Source organism: Chiloscyllium plagiosum, chromosome 36, assembly GCF_004010195.1.
Source record: "Chiloscyllium plagiosum isolate BGI_BamShark_2017 chromosome 36, ASM401019v2, whole genome shotgun sequence".
Classification (NCBI taxonomy): Eukaryota; Metazoa; Chordata; class Chondrichthyes; order Orectolobiformes; family Hemiscylliidae; genus Chiloscyllium; species Chiloscyllium plagiosum.
Window position 1 is genome coordinate 7718218 of NC_057745.1, and position 22341 is coordinate 7740558.

Sequence of the window (22341 nt, forward strand, 5' to 3'; positions counted from 1 at the left end):
TAAAATGAGTTACCTTGCCAGTAACTAGTTGTGCAGCTTCTTTAAGGGCACATCTTCAGTTGGCATGAAGGAAACTGGATCAGCTGCTTTGTCAATTGCACCTAATGGAATGATGTCAATGTCATTGAGGATGCAACTGCTGCAGATGCATTATTTCTGTTGGCATTTCAATCTGTGGCCATGTAGATTGTTGATTTATTTCAGTTGGCACACAATGTCTGATCAGTTTGGGTATAATCTTTTGGATCTTTTCCATTTGTAAATCCAAGAGACTACAAGTAATCTGACTTTGTCCCCTTCGTGTTGGAGCATCTATGTTCAAATCATTGGGCTTATGAAATTTCAAGAAAATACTGAAAGATGTGCAGTTTGGTTTTTTGGGTTGGAGATGCAAGGAACGAATGATGATCTTTTGGAATATATAGCACAAAGAAAAAGAAAATGGACGCCAACTAAGACCTAGTGTGAATTATTTCTAGAATATTCTTTGGTAGTGACATGTAGGATATTTAATCATCATTTATGAATAGTTGAAGAAATAGCTAAAAATTCAGAAGGAGGAGATTCATGTGATTGACCATTACTAAAAGTGGACTTCCCTCCCCCCCCACGTTTTAATTCCATCTCTTATCCCCTCCCCCCCCCCAAATATAATGAAGATAATATCCTTGTAAATCCAGTTCCGGCCAGAGAAGGAAGTATTTTTCCATCCATGGAGGCATTTGAATTGTTGAAAGGACGAGGGGAGGGGAAAAAAGGAGACGTGACAAAGAATAGATTTGCTTAGGGAGGGAGGCCAAAGTTGCAAGTGGGCAGGGGAAGTAGACTGTATGTGTTAGGTTGGGGAGAGCTCCTCTTGGAGCTCAAGGTAGGGGCAACCCTGCTCCATTACCTTTTACGCCCTTGTGTTTTTTTTTGTTGTTGTTGTGTGCCAGGGGTGGGTCTTTTCACTTGGTCCATCACCTGAGTCCGGGGAAAATGTTGCAATTATTTCGCAGCGTCGTTGCTGTCAATCAAAGAGAGGGAAGGGAGCCTCAGAGCTGAGAAGAAGCTCTATGGCGGCGGTGGCTGGGTGAGATTCACTGCACTTCCAGTACACCTAATGCAACTTTTCCCCAACTTCACCGCGTTGCTCCAGCCAGACTGCGCCTCGATTCAGTGCAAACTCCCAGCAGAGGTGCCCTTCCAAGCGGGGCTGCGGAGAAACCCCGGCCGCTTTTCCCCTCTTTTTTTTTAATTTGCTCTGTGTGTGTGTGTGTTTGTAGAGAGAGAGAAAAAAAAATCTTTTTTTCCGGCAAGCGGACCGATCCCAGATGTCGTTGTTTTTGAGCTTTGCAGACATGGCGCACCTCCATTTTTGAACGACTTTTTTTGTGTGTTTTGTTTTTCTCCATCTCCCCAAAACGCGAGAACCACCGATCAAAAGGAACAGGATGAAAAATCGCAGTTTTTAAGACTAATTGTTAGGGTTTTTAAGAGCAGCGAAAGCAGCTTTCGGTTTAGCGAAGTTTAGTCGACGGAGCAGTGACTGGAACTCGAACCTCGAGATATATGGAACAGGTATGTTTACAGTCTTTATTGACCTTTATTTTTATGAAATAAATCTTTTTAAATAGGCAATGTATTTATTTTAAAATTAGGATTGTCTGAGATGACGTAATTAAAATTATGCTGGTGTTCTGAGCCGTTTTTTAAGAGGATGGAAACAAAGCTGTGTTGCAAGTCTATTGGGGTTTTTTAAAAAAATATTTAATTGTTCCCCTTTTTTCTTTTTTTAAAAAATTGTATTTCTGTAGACCTTGTCGGAGGCCGACAATGGTATTGAGTGTTTGAACAATGTCGATGCTGCGTCAGGGCTTTGCAACTCGACCAGCCAGCAGCTGACTCTGGTGGACTGTCTGCCTTCCACCAACTTTGACAGGGAAAATTTGCACTTAGGAACCCCACATCCACGTGCACCCAAGAACAAAACCGAGCCCCGAACCTTCCTTGATCCCAAAATGATGTCTAACGAGGATAAAAACCCCGAAGACGACGGATCAGACCGCAGCAATGCTTCCAGGTACGAGCTCTCGACTTTCTGTCCCATTTTTTGAGGGGGGCTTTGATCCACATTGTTACTTTAGAATCACTTATTCTCGGCATCTAAAACAATTTTTTACAGTTTTTACCCAATCTTTAATCGATGACCTTGAGATTCCTAAAAAGCCCCACCCTGTTTTTTTCTCTCAGTTTCTCCAACTTATGATATGCCATTTGGGCCTATAATCAGCAATGGAAACACGATGTAAACCTACCGAGATCACTTTTATTGTTTATTTTATATTATACCGAATATATTCTTTCCGTTCTTGTTGCTGTAGTAAGATGACCTTGTCATTGCTGTTGCTGCAATGCACCATTTTACTCACAATGCAGACTGGTTTGAGAATTTGAGGATTTGGTGTCCATAGTAAACCCATAGAAGTAAATTGTAGTAAATACACTACAAAAAGTTGTATGAATGAAAAAAAATTCATATTTATAGATAAATTAAGAAGTGCCTGTTGGAAAGTTGCTCCTTGGTCTATATTTTAATCACCACCATGCCATTTCAGTGTATGTCTTAGGGTATTTTGTAAATTTTTATCACAATTTGGCAAAAAGTTTACTCTGCTTATGTCCCTACCTTCTGTATTGGAATAATATTGTATGTACCATATCCCTGGGTTACTACTTGTATGCTTCTATGTCCTGTATCTCTGAAATGTTTTTGTATTTCTTGAGGATGTTTATTATCTTAAATACACCTTTTAAACTTTATTATAACTGTTTTAATTACTTTGCAATATTCCATTCTCTTCAGATTCTGCATGTGGGTATCTAGGTTAATTTCATTGCATTGGATAACATGGTCATGGTGCAAAAATTACAGATATTTCTTGATAGCATTAAACAGTAGAAACTTTACCTTGGAAGATTCCATAACTTTTAATAATTGTTGAACTTTTAACAGGTCAATGGATGTTGTTGCCTACCAGACAACCTGGCCATAGATGGTCCTTTTAATTGAAAGGGGTTAACCTGGATTTAGGATTTTCTGTTTACTTGTAAATTTGTGGGTGTTATGAAAATTGTCCTTTAAAAATATGAATTTGCTGGCAGTTAACTTAGTTAAATTGACAGTATTTGAATTTCATTTGCTTAGACCTATGATTTAAGATTGAAGCATTGTAATATGGTGACATCTTCAAAAGATGTTCCACAGTGGAAATATTTATTGCTTGCTGTTTTTAAAATATGATCATTGACTATTTTCTTTTCTCTGACATCAACATATTCCACTGCAAGTATTTTAAGTGGGATTGCAATAATTTACGTAAGGATGGACTTGGTCAACTGTTTAATAATTTATTTCAAGAACATGTATATAGTACTAGCAATGTTCATTTTTTCCCTTGAAGATGATTTCAGTGAAACTAGTCTCTAGCTTTTGTTGGGGTTTGCTCTAGGTACACAGGTGGACCTTTCCATTGACTGGTCACCTGACTTTAAGCTTCAACCTCAGTTATGGTAGGATTGATCTTTGGTATGTTCTAGGGCTGGTTTCACTGGACGAGAACAATTCAGTGCTAAACTAAGGCAACTTATTGGCTTGTTCATAAATGCACCATAGAAACCTAACTATGTTGTGCTGTGGGCTTCTTATGGATGTACGTCTAATGAAGTATGGACAATCTGCCTCAGTCCATTTTAGTTTTTGGGTGTTGGGAACGGCTTTTTTGATGGAAAACAATTCCTTTGCTACGATTTACCAATCTGTTGTAAAAATATACTAATAATATGGAATTTGGCATGTCACCTGTGGAAGGCTTCAAATTCCATTTGGTATGCTTTGGTGCCTTGAAATATTACCTGACTATATTAATTTCTACTGGCAGTTAATTTGTCTTTATACTTCTGCTTCACAAAGAAGGAAATATTAAAGTTGCTCCAAATGTTGGTCCATTATGGACAAGACCACCTGTTCATTTCAGTAACAGTCTCTGGTGTCACAGACCTGACCCTTCAAACTCCAAGTGTTGCAGTTTTATCTACTTCTGCCACTCAAACAGCGACCGATGTGAGTTCTTTCTTACAAGGTTTGTTTAAAAAATGATCTTTTGTAAATAAAGTTACCTACCATACCTTGGGTTCTGGTGTCATTATTACAAAGTCTGAGAAAATGATTGACAACACAACACTAGTACATTGTGTCAGGACAAATTGAGATTCACCATCTATTTGATTAGGGTGAATGATTTGTTGTAGCAAGTTCTGTCGTGTTCTGGCAATATTCAAAAACCTATATTTTTGTTACCTGTTTCATGAAAATGATGCTAATACTGCTGTATTTGGTAAGTGTAGAAATGTGCAATCAATTGTGGAATGTTATACTATGTTGCATCACTTATGGTTGAAAATCAGCTTGGTCATTACAGTTGAGAGAGACCAATTTGTAAGACTTAATTTGTGCGTGCATTTTTAGAAATTGCTGGTAAGTTTCAATGTTGTTTATCCTTAGATTTTATGACCTTTAAAGTTTCTTTAGTAAAAAGGAAAGTTCAAATATGCAAAGATCTCATCACTACACAATATAAAGCAATAGGGTAATTTTTATTTTGCTCAACAATAAAACTCTGGAAACTAAATATCTGTACTAACCTTTGAATATTCATATGCCATTTGAAAAGAATTAGCAGCTTCCAGCTTCTTCACTCCCTGGGGCTTTCATTCTGCACACCGGAGATTTTGTTCACTTGTGAACATGGTTTAATTTTCAGTAGGAAAAAAAGGGGCTTAAAAGTACAAAAAAAACAGCCACCTGTCTTGCAGGTGCACTGCTTGTATGTGCTATTTGGGTTCCACAATTGAGAGGATAGCCTACCAAAAGCCTAGAGCCATTGACCTAACTTTAGCATTATAGTAATGTTTCACTATATTGGAATAGGGGGTTTCAGTTGTGATCCCTTGAGTAGGTACAGTGGGAAGCATGGCTGTAGTATTGCTCAAGAAACTTGGGTTTGAACCTGGTTTTGCGGAATGCTTTGCAACTAAAGTCATGAAGATTTTCTTTTCAAGATAAAATGTTTTTGCTGAACATGGTGTTCATAAAGTAAGCTGCTTGGTTTTAGAAGCCATTTCAATGCATTCTTCCAAAGTGGAGCATGTGTTGGTAAAACTGAGTTGAACTTGTATTACTGGATTACTAGTTTAAATTAAATGCTGAGATTTCATAGTCCCATGTTTTAAATTCTCACAATCAGTAGTGTACATGCTTTTTGAGTTGTATGCTGTTGCATGGATGACACATTCTGAATATGCAGCTATTTATATGGATTTACTGAATGTTAATACTGGAGTTTTGAATGAAGTAGTTAAATGTTAAGTTTGGAATGAATGCTTTGGATATAAGGACCAGTGCACTGACAATGCCCTGGCTAGCAATGAGCACCTTTGTCCATAAAATATTCGCTGAGGGGCAGATTGAGAATTTGGAAAAGAAAATAAATGTTTTTCAGGATGATTGCTCTAATATTGTTGTGATTAAAATGATTCTTAGAAAACACATTCTAACTTTGCTCTCAGATTCTGTTTGCAAAAGCAAGTTAAGCTTTTTGTGTTGCACCTGGTATCATCTAAAAATCTCAAGGGAGAATAGAATGTTACATTTTTGTTGTTCAGAATAGTGTTATTTCAGAGAAACTGACTCAAATATAATTGTGTTTCACAGTGAGTTACTTTGTCAGCAAGGAAGTGTACTTCACTTGTGTGGTTGGTGGTAGATCCTGCATTTGCTCCAAAGAAGTTATGCAGTTGTGTTTCTTGTATTGGAATCTAGTCGGCTATTTGGCAGCCATTTTATGAAGGTAGAAATGACTTGTACAAAGCTTGTTTTCAACATTTCTTTGAAGGATTATTGCTAGTTTTCTATGAGTAAATTAAGTTGTGGTGCTAACTGAAAGTCTGTATGCATATGTCAGACTATTTTGTGAAAAGTGAAGGCATTTGTATCTTCTTTAGAGAGGAAGGTTAGCTGTTTTTTTAAGCTTTTAGTCAGCTGCAGTCAACTTCAGAGAGACAAAATGGCTCTGCTTTACGCTGCATAACTAGACAGACATACTGCATTGCATAGTGTAGTTAGGAAGTACAGGAAGCTGGTGATGATGTAGCTGAGTTCAGAGGTTGTGCTCTGGAATGTGATTGGTTCTCTGCGTAGTAACAGAGCTGCCTGCAGCAGCGCACTCGACAGCTCTGCCCAAAACTGACGTCACTGCTGCCTGTGAAAGCCTCCCTTGTCAGGCAAGCCGCTGTATTTAGCTGTGAGAATTCTTGCTAGGCTTACACATCACAGCAAACAAAAGTGGCTAGGATTAATCAGCTATTTTCCTGTATGACGTGCATTTAAGTATTTTTATAAGCTTTTTTAAATCTAAGTTTAAATTTAGTCCATTCTTGGAGATTTGCATATCCTCAAAATGTGCCCGAATTGATGATCTTGTTTTGCTGTTTATTTTATTGGGATTTTTTTTTCAAAAGCGCTTGTGCTTATTTTATCACCTTCCTGGTAAACAAAAATTGCCTTGAAATAAACCCATCCTTCAGTTATGGCCCTTGGCTATTCACTGTTCAGTTCCTATATTGAAATCACTGCCCTTTGTTATTGACTGAAGTGAGCGATCCAGGATTAGTACAAATTCATCCAGATGTAGTCTTTGTTGTAACAGCTCTTTAGGGTAATCAACAGCTGTTTGAGGTCACAGATCTCCTCCTGTGACTATTGTTTGAGTATAGTATGCTTTAACCCACTCATTGCAAGCAAGATCCAGTTTACAATCCAGTAAATTAATAATTATTTGAAGGCAGTTTATAAATCTGTTCGCATAAATACTTTTTTAAAAAATGATTAGTTGCATTTACCAGTATTCCAAAGTTTGCTTTTGCCTATATTGTGAATCTCTCCTTTTCAAGGTGTTATTTTCTTTTTTAAGACCTGGTTCCAGTAACTTCAGCCACCTGCTGGCTGATTCAATGCGACTCAACTTAGAGTATTCAACAGTACAGGAAACTGCTGTGCTGACTTATTTACTATTTCTATACAAACGCTTTCTAGGAGTTGTTAAATTGTGACTGGGGAAGAGGCCTAATCATCCAGTGATGCTGAGCAAATTGTATCACCCTTAATGCCACCCTGGGTGAGATGAGCTAATGAGTTTAATGTACTTCATAAACAATCTGTTGAAAACAAAGATATAGAAGAACGGGTCCTTTGAATAATGTTTCATAGCTGAGTTGGCCAGCTCCCTATTATCATATGGCACAGATTGGGAATCGAGCCTCTAATTTTTTTTTTTTGGCTCAGTTTCACCGTGTGTGGTATCTTTACCAACTGAGGTCTTGAGGGCACCAGATCTTTCAAACTACTTAATGATGGTGAAACAATATTTCTGGATCCCAAAAGTGAACATATGAAAAAGTTGAAAATTGCAGTAGCTAATCTGTTATTAATTATAGCATCAGTGTTCTAAGTTTACAATGAAAACCATGTTCAGTCGTTTGCAGTAGAAGTATCCTTTAATTGCAGGAAGTTACTTAAATATATATGTATATGTTACTGAGATCCAAACGATTGGAAATAATGAATTAATATATGGAATCTTTGAGTAGTTTGATTTTAGAACTATTTGTGGCTTTGTATGTTGATTATCCAAAACAGTTACATCTCTCAAAGTGCATTATTGAATCTAATATCTTTTCAGTTTTTTTTTCCTTGGACAGTGCAAGAACATAGCTTGTCACTGCACTGTTGCCATTTCCAGTACTACATCCAGTTCTGAATGGCTAAATAATTAACTAAAGGACAAGGCTCCACAATTACTTCTGGACAGTTCAGTGGTTAGCACTGCTACCTCGATTCTAGCTTTGGGCGATTTGTGTGTGGAGTTTGCACATTCTCTCTATGTCTGTGTGGGTTTCCTCTGGGTGCTCTGGTTTTCTCCCATAGTCCAAAGATGTGCAAGTTAGGTGGATTGGCCATGCTAAATTGGCATATAGTGTTCAAAGATGTTTTGGCTTGGTGGGTTAGCTGTGAGAAATGCAGGATTACAGGGATGGAGTAAGGGAGTGGATGGGGTCGGTGTGGACTTGATGGGCTGAATGGCCTGCTTTCACACTGTCGGGATTCTATATAAATATCCTCATGCTTAGTGATAAGAGCCGAGTACCTTGGTGCATAAGATCAGACTAAAGTGTTTATGAGCATCTTCAGCCAGAAGTGCTGAGTGGATGATCCATTTCAATCTTGTTTAGTGGTCCTCAGCATCTTTCTTACCAGTCTTCAGCTAATTCAGTTCACTCTTGTGTGATGTCAAGAACTCTTTGGATGCACCAAATGTTATGGACCCTGGCAGCATTTGTGCTGTAACACTGAAGAAATGCTCTAAAATGTGACTGCTGGATTTTCTTGATGTCCCAGGCTTAACCATCTTCAGCTGTTTCTTTCACGAGTGGGGGAAGGGAGATTGTTCACTGAGAGTGTTCAGTATCATTCATGAACCCGTAGATAATGAAGTATTCCATTTCCATATACAGCAAGTACTGGAACAAAATCTAAGCTTGGATTGGTATGTGTTAACTGTCTTGGTACACAAGTACCAGGAAAAGATAATCTCTTCAAATAGAGAACTAACTGCATCAAGAGGATTGATGATTAATGCCATTACCATCGGTGAGTACACCTCCGTCCGGATCAGTCACATACTCTATATGCATACTAGGGCTTCGAGAGCTAGAGAGAAGATATGAATTCTGTCAGGTAACTTGCAGCTTGACTCCTCAGATTGTCTCTAAAAGCACAATAATAGAGGCTGATGGATTTCTCTCCATTTGATTAGAGGAAAGTGGCTCCAACTGAATTTGATGCTTCACACAATCAAGGATCTCACAACCTGCTTGATTGGCACCCTATCCATAAGCTGACATTCTCACTCCCTTTGTCACTGGCAAACTAGCAGCAATGTACGCTAGAAGATACAGCTACTTGCCAGCCTCTTTCGACACCATCACCTAAATTTGTGACCTCTGCTTTGTGAAGGGCAAGGGTAGCAGTTGCATGAGAGCACCGACAACTGCAGGTTGACCCCAAAGCATATTGTATCCTGACTTGCAGCTTTAAGTCACATTTCTGGAACTCCCTCTCCACCGACGCTGAATGTACCTATTTAACATGAACTGTGAGATGTTAGGAAAGCCACCTGCCACGACATTGTCAATTAGCAATTGGCTATCAGTGCTCACATCCTATTTCTGTGACAAGCTTATACCAAGTCTGGTCCTAGTTGCGACATCACGTCTGCTTGAAAATTACTGACCCCTATTCCAAATTCAAATTCTTCTGCCCCTCTAACAACTTTCAGCCCTTGCTTGAGGACAGGGCTCTCAAATTCTGGCATGTTGTGAATTTTTTGATATTGTCATTACACCATGGGTATCTGTGTTTGCAGCTGCCTGAGCCCAAAGGACAACCTCTAAGCCTCTCCACCTTTCCCTTTTTGTCATCTCCAATCATGATGGCAGACACTTAGCTTCTCCAGTCAACCACCTACAACTAAAATTGCATCAAAATTAATGGAATGTTGTTTGTCGTCTAATTTGCATTACCAAAATTGGTAAAGTTAAGTGGCTTGTTGGGGTCCAGTAATGGCCCGAATCATGGCGATGCCATTATAACCTCTGCCACAATGTTTTGGAAAGTAACTGGGAAATTGTTGACAAAGGAACAATACATATATGTTACCTCATCTCTCTACTTAGTCTCAAGCGATGCTTGCGTTTTATTTACTGTCCTTATTTGTGCAGAGGAGATGAAGATAGACCTCAGTAAAGCATTGGCTGGTGCTCAGTACAACTGAGAGGCTTGTTGTTATTGTTAAGTGGTAACTCAGGATGATTATATTGGTATAATATAGGAGTCGCTGGTGAGACCAAGAAAGAATGGCAAGTTTCTTTATCTACAGGACACTAACGAATGAGCTGAATTTTTACAGATAACTGTGTTTTGTTCCTAAGTTTTCTTTAAAGTGAATTTAAATTCTGTGGTGGCAGTTTCAGAATTTAATGCATGTTCTGTTGATTATTAGTTTAGAGCTCATTGTTATGTATATGGTAGCAGGGTTACTAAGCTGGTATGAGTTTAATCAGCACATCAAGGTTGGATCATTCAACGATTGCAAGAACAGTTTGGTCAATTAGACGTTGGGTTGACTGGTGCCCTTAGTTAAATTGGCTTTGGCTGAATAAACTCTATATATATTGTGTTGGTAAAAGGTTTAGAGCAATTTGCAAAATCACAAATTAAGTGGTTTTGTACTCTGGTTACTTAAACAAACACATTCTTTTTAGTCTGCAGGAATGAATCCTTTCAACATATCCTTGTGTGGAGACTTAATTATACTCTTTAATTGTGGAATGAAATGGGGAAGAAAAGGACAGTAATACTTAAGCCTTTATTAAACCGTTTTAACAGCAAGTAACTTGACATGCATTGCCTGCACTGCTTAGAAATCTGCTTGTTGAAGCAGTAGTAAGAGTTTTCTTTTGAAGATGAATTGTAGCCAAAAGCATATGGAAGTTCAGCTCGCATCAAGTAAATGGTTTGTGGACTAGTGACCCAGTTACTGCTGACAAAGCCCTCCTCAAAATTATGTAATGGGTTTGTGTGTAACAGAACAGCTTAGGGCTCTGAACAAAATAGTGTAAAAACCTTACGATCTTCATCAGGTCAGAACCTCTCTGTTCTCTGCAGTAAGCCTGAAGAAAACCAATTCATCTTTCCTTTTAACAGATGCTGTAATCTGTAATTTGTGATTCATGAAGTGTGAACCCTATGCCTCCTCTCCTGCCTCAAGCCAGTGAAAGCTTCCAGAGAAGAGGGACCAATAAGTAGCATTCTTACCAGCACAGGAACCATCTGAGCAGATCCTGTGAAGAGACGACTGAACTGCTTTCCTAATTGTCCCTCTGCCTGTAACACCCATTGTTTATCTGTAGCTAGAGTCTATTTGCATGTAATAAATAGTAAACCTTCAAGTACAGAAACCTGGTCTGTATTTTCTGTCAACCTGGAACTGAAAATCAGGTATGTTTTTAAAAAAAACTCGGGTGGGGAGGCCGCTGTGGAAAAACGAGATGACCCCAGGAATTTTGGGAAAGCAAATCTTAGCAGGACTTATACACTTAATGGAAAGGTCCGGGAGTGTTGCTGAACAGAGAGACCTTGGAATGCAGGTTCATAGCTCCTTGAAAGTGGAGTCGCAGGTAGATAGGATAGTGAAGAAGGCGTTTGGTATGCTTTCCTTTATTGGTCAGAGTATTGAGTACAGAAGTTGGGAGGTCATGTTGCGGCTGTACAGGACATTGGTCAGGCCACTGTTGGAATATTGCGTGCAGTTCTGGTCTCCTTCCTATCGGAAAGATGTTGTGAAACTTGAAAGGGTTCAGAAAAGATTTACAAGGATGTTGCCAGGGTTGGAGGATCTGAGCTACAGGGAGAGGCTGAGCAGGCTGGGGCTGTTTTCGCTGGAGCGTCGGAGACTGAGGGGTGACCTTAGAGAGGTTTACAAAATTGAGGGGCATAGATGGGATAAATAGACAGAGTCTTTTCCCTGGGGTTGGGGAGTCCAGAACTAGAGGGCATAGGTTTAGTGTGAGAGGGGAAAGATATAAAAGAGACCTAAGGGGCAATGTTTTCAAACAGAGGGTGGCACATGTATGCAATGAGCTGCCAGAGGATGTGGTGGAGGCTGGTACAATTGCAACATTTAAGAGGCATTTGGATGGTTACATGAATAGGAAGGGTTTGGAGGGATATGGGCTGGGTGCTGACAGGTGGGACTAGATTGGGTTGGGATATCTGGTTGGCATGAACTGGTTGGACCGAAGGGTCTGTTTCCATGCTGTACATTTCTATGACTCTAAAAGTGGGGATTGATGGTACCCCATGTGGCATTACATTTGACAATGCTGACCTATTTAAAATTACTTGATTAATATTTTCTCAATTGCATTTTTCATTTCTGCACAATTGAAAGCCTTGGCTGGCTGTTCTAATTACCTGCTATTGTCCCGTTTTACTCTAGTGAAGATAATCATTTACTAGTCTTTTAAACAAAGTCTCGAAATTCAACCTTTTTAAATATACTTGTGGAGCAGAAGTAATTTTGCTTATAAAGCAGACTACCTGCAGCCCAAGTTTTACTTTCATTTGTTGATGAACTGCTTGTAGTTTTGGACTTAGCATCCTTTTGACTATGGAAGAGGGATGTGGCAAAGAACATGTTCATGCTTCTACTGTGCTGGAAGGATGAAAGTAAAATTTGAATCAGCAGCCCGCAAGATCACCTTCACCTCCAAATATGAAACTTTTGGTGTCCTTTATTTAGGTACAGCTAGTGTAAGTTCAAACATAAGTTACTGTCTTTAAGTGACAGAAAATACAACGGTAAACAATTCTCCCCACCCCCTTCTAGCAGATGTGAAGCAAATAATAAGTGCTTTTTATTGAAGCCTTTCATTTTGGAATCAACAGGACCACATTCTTTAAAGACTGAAAGCAGCTGCATGCAATGTGCCTGTCTCCACTAACAAAACAGGTGACTAATATTAGCTAGTTTGTCCTGAAAATCTGAGTCAAATAGATTTCAAAATCAATCAATGAAAGCAAAGCCTAACAGTTAACAGTCAGTTGTCATTAACTGGTTTATTTTCATGACAATGCTTTACCAACCAGAGTCCACTTGACAACCAGTCAGTACTCCACTCTCATTTAGTAAAAATGTTAGTATTCTAGTGAATTATCTAGATGACTGCAAGACAAAAAGCTTTGACAAAATTTATTGGGTTTTTTTCTTGCAGGAATGCTCAAGATCTGTACTACTGAAGAGCTAATAAATAGGGGAAACAAACTATCCAATAAAAGCTTTTGCTACCTTTGGGGCAATCCAGTTTTCTCTTGCCTTGGAAAAATTGTTCTGCCTTTAGTAATAATTTACCCCGTGGCTGCATACGGTTACCTTATTAGTTACATAACGTTTTGATCTTTAGATTTTGAAAGAATTGCTTTTCCCATAGAACCTTTCTTGACTATAGAATGTCCCAAAGCGCACTCAACCAGGAAAGAACTTTAGGAGGTTAGTCATGGTTATAGTGGTGAAACAAGATATCCAATTTGTCCACAGCCAGAAACATGATAACCTGTTTTTGTGATGTTGATGGATAAACATTGATCATGATACTGGGGAATAAGATAATGCTTTATGATCTTTTATCACCACTTGGAATAAAAAGATCTCAATTGGCATTTCATCCCAAATTCATTCATGTTGCACTGGAATGTTGGGGTCGATCTTGTCCTGATGTCCTAGAGTGAGATTTGAATGGGCAACTTTGTGGCTCACTGCAAAAGTACTACCACTGAACCGCAGCTTGTATTCTTTAAACATTTTTCATACAATTACTTTGATATGTACAGGCCACCTTGTAACAAATTTTTTCGCAATCACAGGATATCCCGAACACCTTTTAGCTAATTAAATATTTCTGAAATGTAGTTGGTAGAGCAGATCCACAAATGGCAAAAGTTTATTAAATTATTTTTTGGGCTATATTCTGTTTTGGTTTAATCTGTGTTAAGACGGTGTTGGAAAGTGGGGACAATAAACAACACTTTTCACTGTATTTGTAATAAATGCAAGTGACAGTGAATAAATAAATCGAATATGATTTGAATTAGTTGATGGTATTTCTCCCTCCTTTGGTCAATCGATAATCCCTCAACACTTCAGATACTGTTATGGAGATTTGTGCCTTCACCAGAACAAGGGATGTTTTGGTTGAACACTTCAGCTGAAAGGCGACTGTTCTAACAATGCAACATTTTTCAGTGCCACTTGAAATATCATTGAATATGCTTCAAGCTAATTTTCTCCCTCTTTGCTTCATGGGACTTGTCATTATACCTTAATTGGCATTATTCATGTGGTCATATAGATTAAATTGTAGTTCATGTATGGTACATTCACATAGTCTCTTCCATCAAGTACACCCCTAAGTTATTAAGGAGTCTAAAATATGTTTCTCAGACAGAGAAAATGATGGCCACAAGATATTCCTTGGCTATCTGAAAGTCAAAAACAGGTAAAGATTTTGGTTGAAAATCCTGGATCAGAATTTGAGCTTCAACTAAAATACTATCTTGTTTTTCAAAAGCATGTATCTCCTCATTCACCGCTCAACCACACGTTTCCAAATATTCGTTATTTTTCCCTCAGGTAGCTGAGTAAAATGTCCAAAGGCACTATTTTATCCCAAGTATCCTGGTCAGTATTTATCCCTCTATTAATATCGTAGAACGTTTTACCCAGTTATTTGCTGAGGGTAAATTGGCTGCCATATTGTAGACTTATTGGAATGTAGCAAGCACAAGGAGTTACTGAAGTGGAGCAACATGTTGCAGGATTAAATAAGTGAGTAAAGATGTATTGTGCCAAGTTGGAGAAATGGGTGAAATGGGAATGAAGTAGAGAACTCTTGATTTGGAGCTTCACCAGCATAAGCACATGGCCTGCCCCTCACTGAAGTATGTCACCTCTCTGTCATACTCCATGAAAAACAGTCGTGAAGATTAATCTCCTAAGGTCTGAGAGGGACTGGAATTGTACACTGAGATTCTTTGCTCAGATTTGTTATGAGTTTTAATAAAATGTTCTTGTGTTGCTCGATCCATCATGTTGCAGTGACGGTATTAGTCTGCAACTTGGTTTAGTCACAACAGAAATTTTGTCCTCTAGAAAAGTATAAAGTCACCATTGTCTTACTAGACCAGAAAACTGCACACTCTGAGAGAAAGGCAAGTGGTGGTGACTTAACCTGATGGCTACCATACCTCTGGTGAGGTGGGGCATTGAGTAGGAGAGTCCTTTATGCTAATCTCAGCTGGTTGTGAGATTGAACCAAGGATTGGTGTCACTCTGAATCACAAACTAGCTATCCAGCCAACTGAACTAACTGGCCCCACTAGACTTTTTTTTAAAAAAGTGATAGCTGCAAGATGCTAACCAGCCATCTGAAAGACAAAGCAAAAAGCAAAGATTTTGAGTGAACATCGTGGATCAGAACTAATGAGTAACAAAGCATCGCCTTCCTGCCCTTTTGAGAGGATACTTTTTATGGAATCCACCCAAGGAGAGAGATTCAAAAGTGACCTGAGCAATTAGTTGACATTTGGTTACCTCAGTCAGTACACTCCTGACCACCTTATTTTGTAATTTTCAGAAATGGATAATGCACTCAATGGGTGAGTGACCATCCTATATTTTAATTATTGCCATAGTTGTGGAGTCAAACCACACAAAAAAATTGACATTGCTAACTACTATCTATTCAAGACATAAGCAGATAATTTGTAGCTTTGTTCATGATGTTACTAGATGTTAACAGAACAATAAGTGTTCTTTTCACAGACTCATTTCTTTTCAGCTCCTCTTTGCTCTCGAAATGGGTAACTTGCTATTTATTTTCAGGTTGATGTTGACATTGGACATTTCCTTTGTTCTCACCACTGGTGAATCTCTTCTGGGTTTAAAAGAACAACTCTCCCTGCCCCACTGACATTTTTCCAGGTTCCACACCATCCATCCTGTCTTTCCATAAGTGCTGCTAATAGATAATTTGTTCTGTTCTCCCACTTCTAACAGGTTTGAATTTAGTCTATGCAAACTCATTTCATTTGTTTAGTTGCATTACCGTAATTGGCCGCTGCTAGTTGTCTGGAGTGAGTGCGGGTGAAACACATTATTGTGTTTCTATTGGAACAAGCGGCGAATTCTGCGGTAGTTCCCATCAGCAAACAGGAAACTTGTATTGCATCAGCTTTTAGGTTAGATTTGGGCCTAAATCTCCTGTTTTTACATGACTCTTTTTCCAACCAGAGTAGTTATTCCAGTGTAGGTGCTATTGGTTAAGCCCATCTGCTATTGCTAATGTCTCTGTATTTAAGTAATTCTATGACCTGTCATTGAAAATCAGCCTTATACTTAAATGTTTTCAGAATGTGTTTGGTGTTCAAAACTTAGGTTGTGTGAGATTGTGTAAGTGGAAAAGTGAATTTATAAGTTATCAATGTATTTTCATTGTGAATTATATCATTGATTCACTAAGGCCAAGAACATTGGATAGGTAAATGTAAGCACTTATGGGAGGGGAACAGGGAATAGCGCATGGACAGGGCATGTCAATACTACTTGCCATGCATAATCTGACTTTGAACTTCATTTACCACGATTAATGTTTCACAGTGTATTTCTGTCCAAATTCTGGGATTATCTTGGATGTCTGTTTTCCTTTATACTATTTTATTCTCTTTTCTATCCAGATGCAAAAATATATAGAACGTTTTTATTTGTTTTGAAGAGTTGCTTTCACATTTTTATTAATTAAATGAACCGTTTTCTTTAACAACTAAATTGGTGTGAGAGTCACAGTACAAATACAGCAAATTATTACAAAACAACATGCGATTTAATATGGAAGCCAATACAGGAAACCTTGTGGGTTATTTATAGTCTTGATTTATAATGAAGACTTAAGTAATAGAGGATTTGCATCAAGCACCAATCAGGAAAGCATGTACAATAACTAAAGGGAGCCTTTCATGCGATTAACCAGCCTGCCTTTGTTTACCTTTTTTGAACAATTGTGCAGTCGATTTTTAGTGAAGCGTAAAATGTTTTTAAATGTTTGTGTATGCAAATTGGGAAACCTGAGTTAGATGGAAAGATTTCTGCGGATTACGTCAATCATCATGTGTCGTTTAAGAGGGGTCTGAAGAGAGGTCCATAAGGACACACTAATTACTTGAATGCAGCCTTGCAATAATTTTTTTTATAAACAGTACAGAAAGAGGCCTTTCAGTCCATCATGGTCAGGCCAGCCATCAAGTATCTTTAGTCTGTTTTCTAGTAGTTGGCCTGTAGCCTTGTATGCGATGGCACTTCACGTGATCACTAACGTTTTGCATGTTGCGATGGTTTCTGCTTTGACCACCCATTGAGGAAGCATTTCAAATACTCAGCACTGTCTGGGTGCAAAAGGTCTTTCCTTGCTTGCCCTCTAAACCTGCTGCCCTTTATCTTAATTTGTTACCCCGATTATTGATCTCTCTAATGAGAGAGCATGTTTCTTTCTATCTACCCTATTTATGGCCCCTATAATTTTGTACATCTCTGATAGATATCTCACCCCTCATCTCTCTTGTGCTTTCTCTGCTCTAAGTAACCCCAGCCAAGGTAGTCTGTCTTCATAAATAAATGCTTCAGCTCAGGCAAGACCCAGGTGAATCTCCTGTACATCCCTTCTAATGCAATCAGATCCTTCCTATAATGTGGTGACTATTTGCAAGGTTGCACTAATGAGGTTTTCTTATAGATCTAAAGCAATGATCATGTCTCTGTAAAATTTGAGCTTAGAAAGTTTGAAATGCAAACCTTTTGTAAATCATGATGGCCAGCTTTCACACCCAAACATCATATTTGCTTTGGTCCTCAGCAATGTATTGAGCTGCCTTGGTTGTCACCTGAGTCTCATACCCTGCCTTGGAAGGTTACATCACCCTTCAGCTGATAATTTTGTGTCCTCTTAGAATTTTAATCTTTTTATCCCTCCACCTTGGACTCCATAATAGACTGTTATAATCACTGCCGTCTAACTTTTGTTTGATGAAGTTGGTAGGATGAGTTCTCTAAGACTGTCTTTTTGAATATCTGTAGATTTTTGACTTAATTTTAAGTGACCAGATTTTGTTGCACTTCATTATCTAATGCAATCGATATCAGTTCTGCCTCTATAAAATGAGGGGAAAAAAATCAGTCTTTACTGCCAAGAAGTCTCATACCATTTTGTGGTAACATAGAATTTGAAAGCAATTCCTTCATTGTTGACTCAAATTCCATTTGCAGCATAATTCTCATTAGGAATTTTGCTCCCCCCTATTTGAGTTAGGACATTGTTTATAGCCCTTTGGCCCCAGCCACAACGTAGGCAACTTTTGAGTTGGAAATCCTGAAAACACCTTTTTCTGGATTTATTTAGGCATCAATCCTGTATTCTGCCTGACTTAGTAGAGACTTGGAGGAGGAATCATTCATTGTATTTTTACATCAAAATTCTTGCGTGTACTATTCTATGTTTGGATGACCTTTATGTTGCTGCTTCTAGTTTGCATAAGTTACTCTTTACGTATGACAGAGTTGTTTACAACCTGCTTCGGGTCACCTATTGGTTGAATGTAGTGCTACATGTGTAGATATTTGGTGTTTTATGCTGTGTTGCGTTTTTCTCAAACTTATTTGAACTTGATCCTCCATAATGAATAGAATTTGAATATTTTCTCCTCCATGCTTCAGGAGGCACTGATTTACCCAGTAACCAGACTTAATCCACAAGTTAGACTCACATTATGATATTCACACATTGGCCTCACAACCGAATCCACGTCTCGCAGAGTTTGCTGAACAGTGGTGAGAAATGGGAACCTTTGGATTTCTGTTTTGTAGTCTTTATGTCCCTCTGAATTGTGATGCCTGTACCATCGACAGAACGTGGTAGTTTGTACCTGGAATCTCTGATATGTGCAGCTCACTTTTGTATTGGCAATGCCTGATGCGTTGCTTTGGTTTAAATCTTGATACTTTGGCGGTGTATTTTTGTGTTACTGTGATTCCAGCATAGAGTTGGCTCACCTTTCACTGCTGAGGAAGAGCCGCTACTTTGGGCAAATCTGAAGCAAATTGGGAATGGAAAGGGAAGAATGGTGATGGATTTCACATTGTTTGAATATGTCCAAATTATAAATAACTTTGTTGTCTTCTGTCAAGAATGTACTCACTGAAGAATCAGATGTGTGATGGACTTGGGCATCACAACAGTGGCACTTTTTGTTGTCATAATTGATGCTTCAGAGGTCTCCAGGGCATGCTGGATAATGTATGTTTTGTGTGAATAATAATGGAAATAGGCTGAACCAAATTTCAGTGTTTGCCTCCACATGGTTCATTCAGCTGCAGTTTTATCCAAAAGAGGTGGTCTGCAGTGCAGTAACTTGTCTTTTAGGGTTTCCTTTTATCACTTTTAGTGACGAGCTTGATGTTTGCTGCAGCACAGCTTCCCATAAGAAAATCTACTTGGGAATTGTGTGATCATCCATTTGGGAATGTGACTTCCCATTTAATCTGAAATTACTGTAGAGTGGCCTCCATGTTGTTGAACCCACTGCCATGTTATTATTGAATTCTCATAATGGAGCTCATAAGTTTTTTGGTGGAAGCAGCCTATAGCAGATCAAGGATGGGCCACAGGCTGGCAAGGCCAGTTGCTTAGTAGGGTTTGATTTTTTTTTTCAAGTCATGCCACCAATTGTTAGGAATGGTGCTTCATAACTGGTGCATGACACCGGCGCTAACCTAACCTCAGATGTGTAAATATTGATTCGGAGACCAACTATTTTGGCACTCAAGAGTCTACTTGCCATTGTCTTGGATGTTTTGGGCAGCTAGACACTATCAACTGACTGAGAGACGTTGGAGCCACACAGCTTGGAGCCATTGAATAGTTTTTCTGAGAAGAAAAATATTTATACTTGCAGCCGTGTCACTGGTGACAGATTGCAGAATTCAAGAGCAACGATGTATCTTTGCTTTATGCCACTAATTACTGAAAATATATCAAGCATCTTGCCACTGGCCCAGACTTATCCAATTCTACCATTGTGTTGTTGGTGCAGGATCAAAGATCTTTGTCCTCTTAGCTAATGGACTGTTATCCAGAATTACAAGATGAGTTGTCTCACAACCTGAGAATGGAACAAAAGAATGAAATCACAGTAGCTCCAGAGGACCATCGAGCTGCGTTCTCATTAGAGAGAGATGACTAATGGTGAGTTTAACCTAAGGATCACCAGACCTCCGGCATGGTGCAAGGTTGAGAAGGTACGACCTTTTATGCCCTCAGCTAATGCGAGAATTGAACCTGAGCTGTTCAAATTGCACTGTATCATCTACCAGCTGTCTAGCCAACTGAGCTAACCAACGCCTCGCTGAGAGGAAAGAACACTGGGAATTAATCTTAGTGTTAATCTTTGTAAGAAAAAGCATCACCAAGTGCACTTGTCCTTCCCCAAAATGAGTGCTCGGTCTGATAAAGTTAAGCTCTTGCTGTGTTAACGAAGTAAACAGCATAATTTACAAAACAACATGAGAAAAAGGGCTGGACATTAGGATTCATCGATGCATTGTTGGGCCGAAGGACTGGGAGTTGGAATTATTGAGTTTTTTCAACATCCTATGCATAGTTTGAAACTGGAAATATTCACTCTTTTGATTGGGTACTGAAGTTGTTCTGAAATGGTGGAAGTAGAATGCTATAAAATGGCGATTGGAGTTGGCAAAATACCAAGCTCTATGGAACTTTCTGGAACTGTAGCAGTTTGAGTTCCAGTGCTGCCATCTTGTAGTGAAGGAAAGAAACTACCAGAACCACAGCATCCGGCTTATCATTGGATTACATTTATGAAGAAATGAAACCTGATTCTGAACGTTTTCAGTTATCTTAATATAACAGATTTATTCAGGCAATAAATCATCGTATTATGTTTATATCAATTTCTTTTTGAGAACTTGTAGTTTAATCAATTTTGATGGCTTTTTCTTGGGATAGTGATTAAAATCTGTGTTTCTGAAAGCATCTCGACAGATTGAGTACTTCAAGAGTATTTTAAAATCTTTTTCTTAAAAGCTTTGATCCTTTTTTAAAGCTGGGTTAAGTATTTGCTGCCCCATGCAATGTTGTGTTGTGCTGTGCTGTGCATACTGTCATCACCAGTGTTGGCTGAGAGCTGTTATATTTTCTGTTGCGCCTTGCACTGTGAGGACTAAAATCAGGATGTTACTTAAATTTAATGAGAATAATTTCAAATTTATGTTGAATTTCTTAAAGGAAATTTAATGTTTCTAAATATTTCCTTTTAGATTGTGAACATTTCTGATATGATTTGTATGTAACGATCCAAAACTCCTCTGCAGCAAATGTTGCTTTGTGGAAATATCATTTACATTGTGTACATGACTTCATATTTAACCATTTCAGCGATACTGGTGCATCTGTTCAGCTCATTTGGTTTTGAACTTATGGGTCAAAACTGTTCAGATTTGTACTTTTCCACTAAGTTAATGGAATCTCTGTCGTGATTCTTAAAAAGCACAAAGAAAAATGTCTATTTTAAGTGGCTGTTAATTAATTTTTAATTTATTAGACCGAACTGCTGCTACCTCCCTTTACAGTAAAAACGCCTAATAAGCGGAAACAGAAAAGCTGACTGTCCATCCTGTGGCAGGGCCCAGAGTATTTTAACTAATTGTTCCTAATTTTCATTAGTGATTTAGCATTGTTATTTCAAAAAAATCTATTTTGCACTCCTCTATGACTACTTTATTTGCAGGGGATAAAATCTCAAGATTTGGACTCTGTTCTTCAGATTTATTGATTTTTATTTTTAAAGCTTGTAATTGCATTGATTTGTAGCAAATAATTTATATTTGCGACAATTGTAATGTAATCTCACTAATATTATATTAATGAATAAAATATGATCTGGAGTTATAATTTAGTTTGTCTGATATGTACACATATTATGGGGCCCATCTGGTATAATCTTGCAGGTCTGTCCCTGCTCCTGTAATTCTGTTTTTTAAAATATTAGCTTTAATATTTTTAATTGATTTTGGTTCTGATCCTCAAGTATGATGGAAATGAAAGTCACGAGCAAATGGATAAATCCTGGTAATAGTAGTGGCCCAAGTTAGTGAAACTGTTTAAAACAAGTGATTTTTGAGCAAATACATACGTAATACAAAATTGGGCCCTTGTAGGATACTTTTTTAAGTGCTTCCAATTATTTCTTGATCTTAAAAGGAGTTAATCACACGAGGGTATAACCTCCTCAGTTTTATCCCCATCTCAAAGGGTGAACAATGATTTCATTGACCAAACAGGAAAGTTGTCTTTCTTTTAGAAGATGTGCATTTTGCCAAGTCAGAAGTAAAGGCCACATGTTGATACATCACCACCACTTGGATAATTAATTTGGCATCACAACTTTGTCTTGTGCAACATGATTATGTAAGTATTTGACATAGATACTTACACTCTAGTTTGTGCTTCAACATGACAGGCACCACATCAGTGTTGTTCAATTAGCATCAATTACCTTTTCCC

The 22341-nt window shown here is 38.4% G+C and overlaps 1 protein-coding gene across 2 annotated transcripts in view; it reads left to right on the forward strand.

Annotated features, from left to right (window-relative positions):
- The first annotated feature begins 802 nt into the window (after positions 1-802).
- The window catches only part of chd2 (chromodomain helicase DNA binding protein 2), a 91728-nt gene continuing 70189 nt past the window's right edge, over positions 803-22341 (forward strand). For both annotated transcript variants that reach the window (XM_043677228.1, XM_043677229.1), the window contains exons 1-2: positions 803-1560; positions 1797-2062. In XM_043677228.1, coding sequence (XP_043533163.1) covers positions 1552-1560; positions 1797-2062 — 275 coding nt within the window. In that variant the 5' untranslated portion in view covers positions 803-1551. The remainder of the gene's footprint in view (positions 1561-1796; positions 2063-22341) is intronic.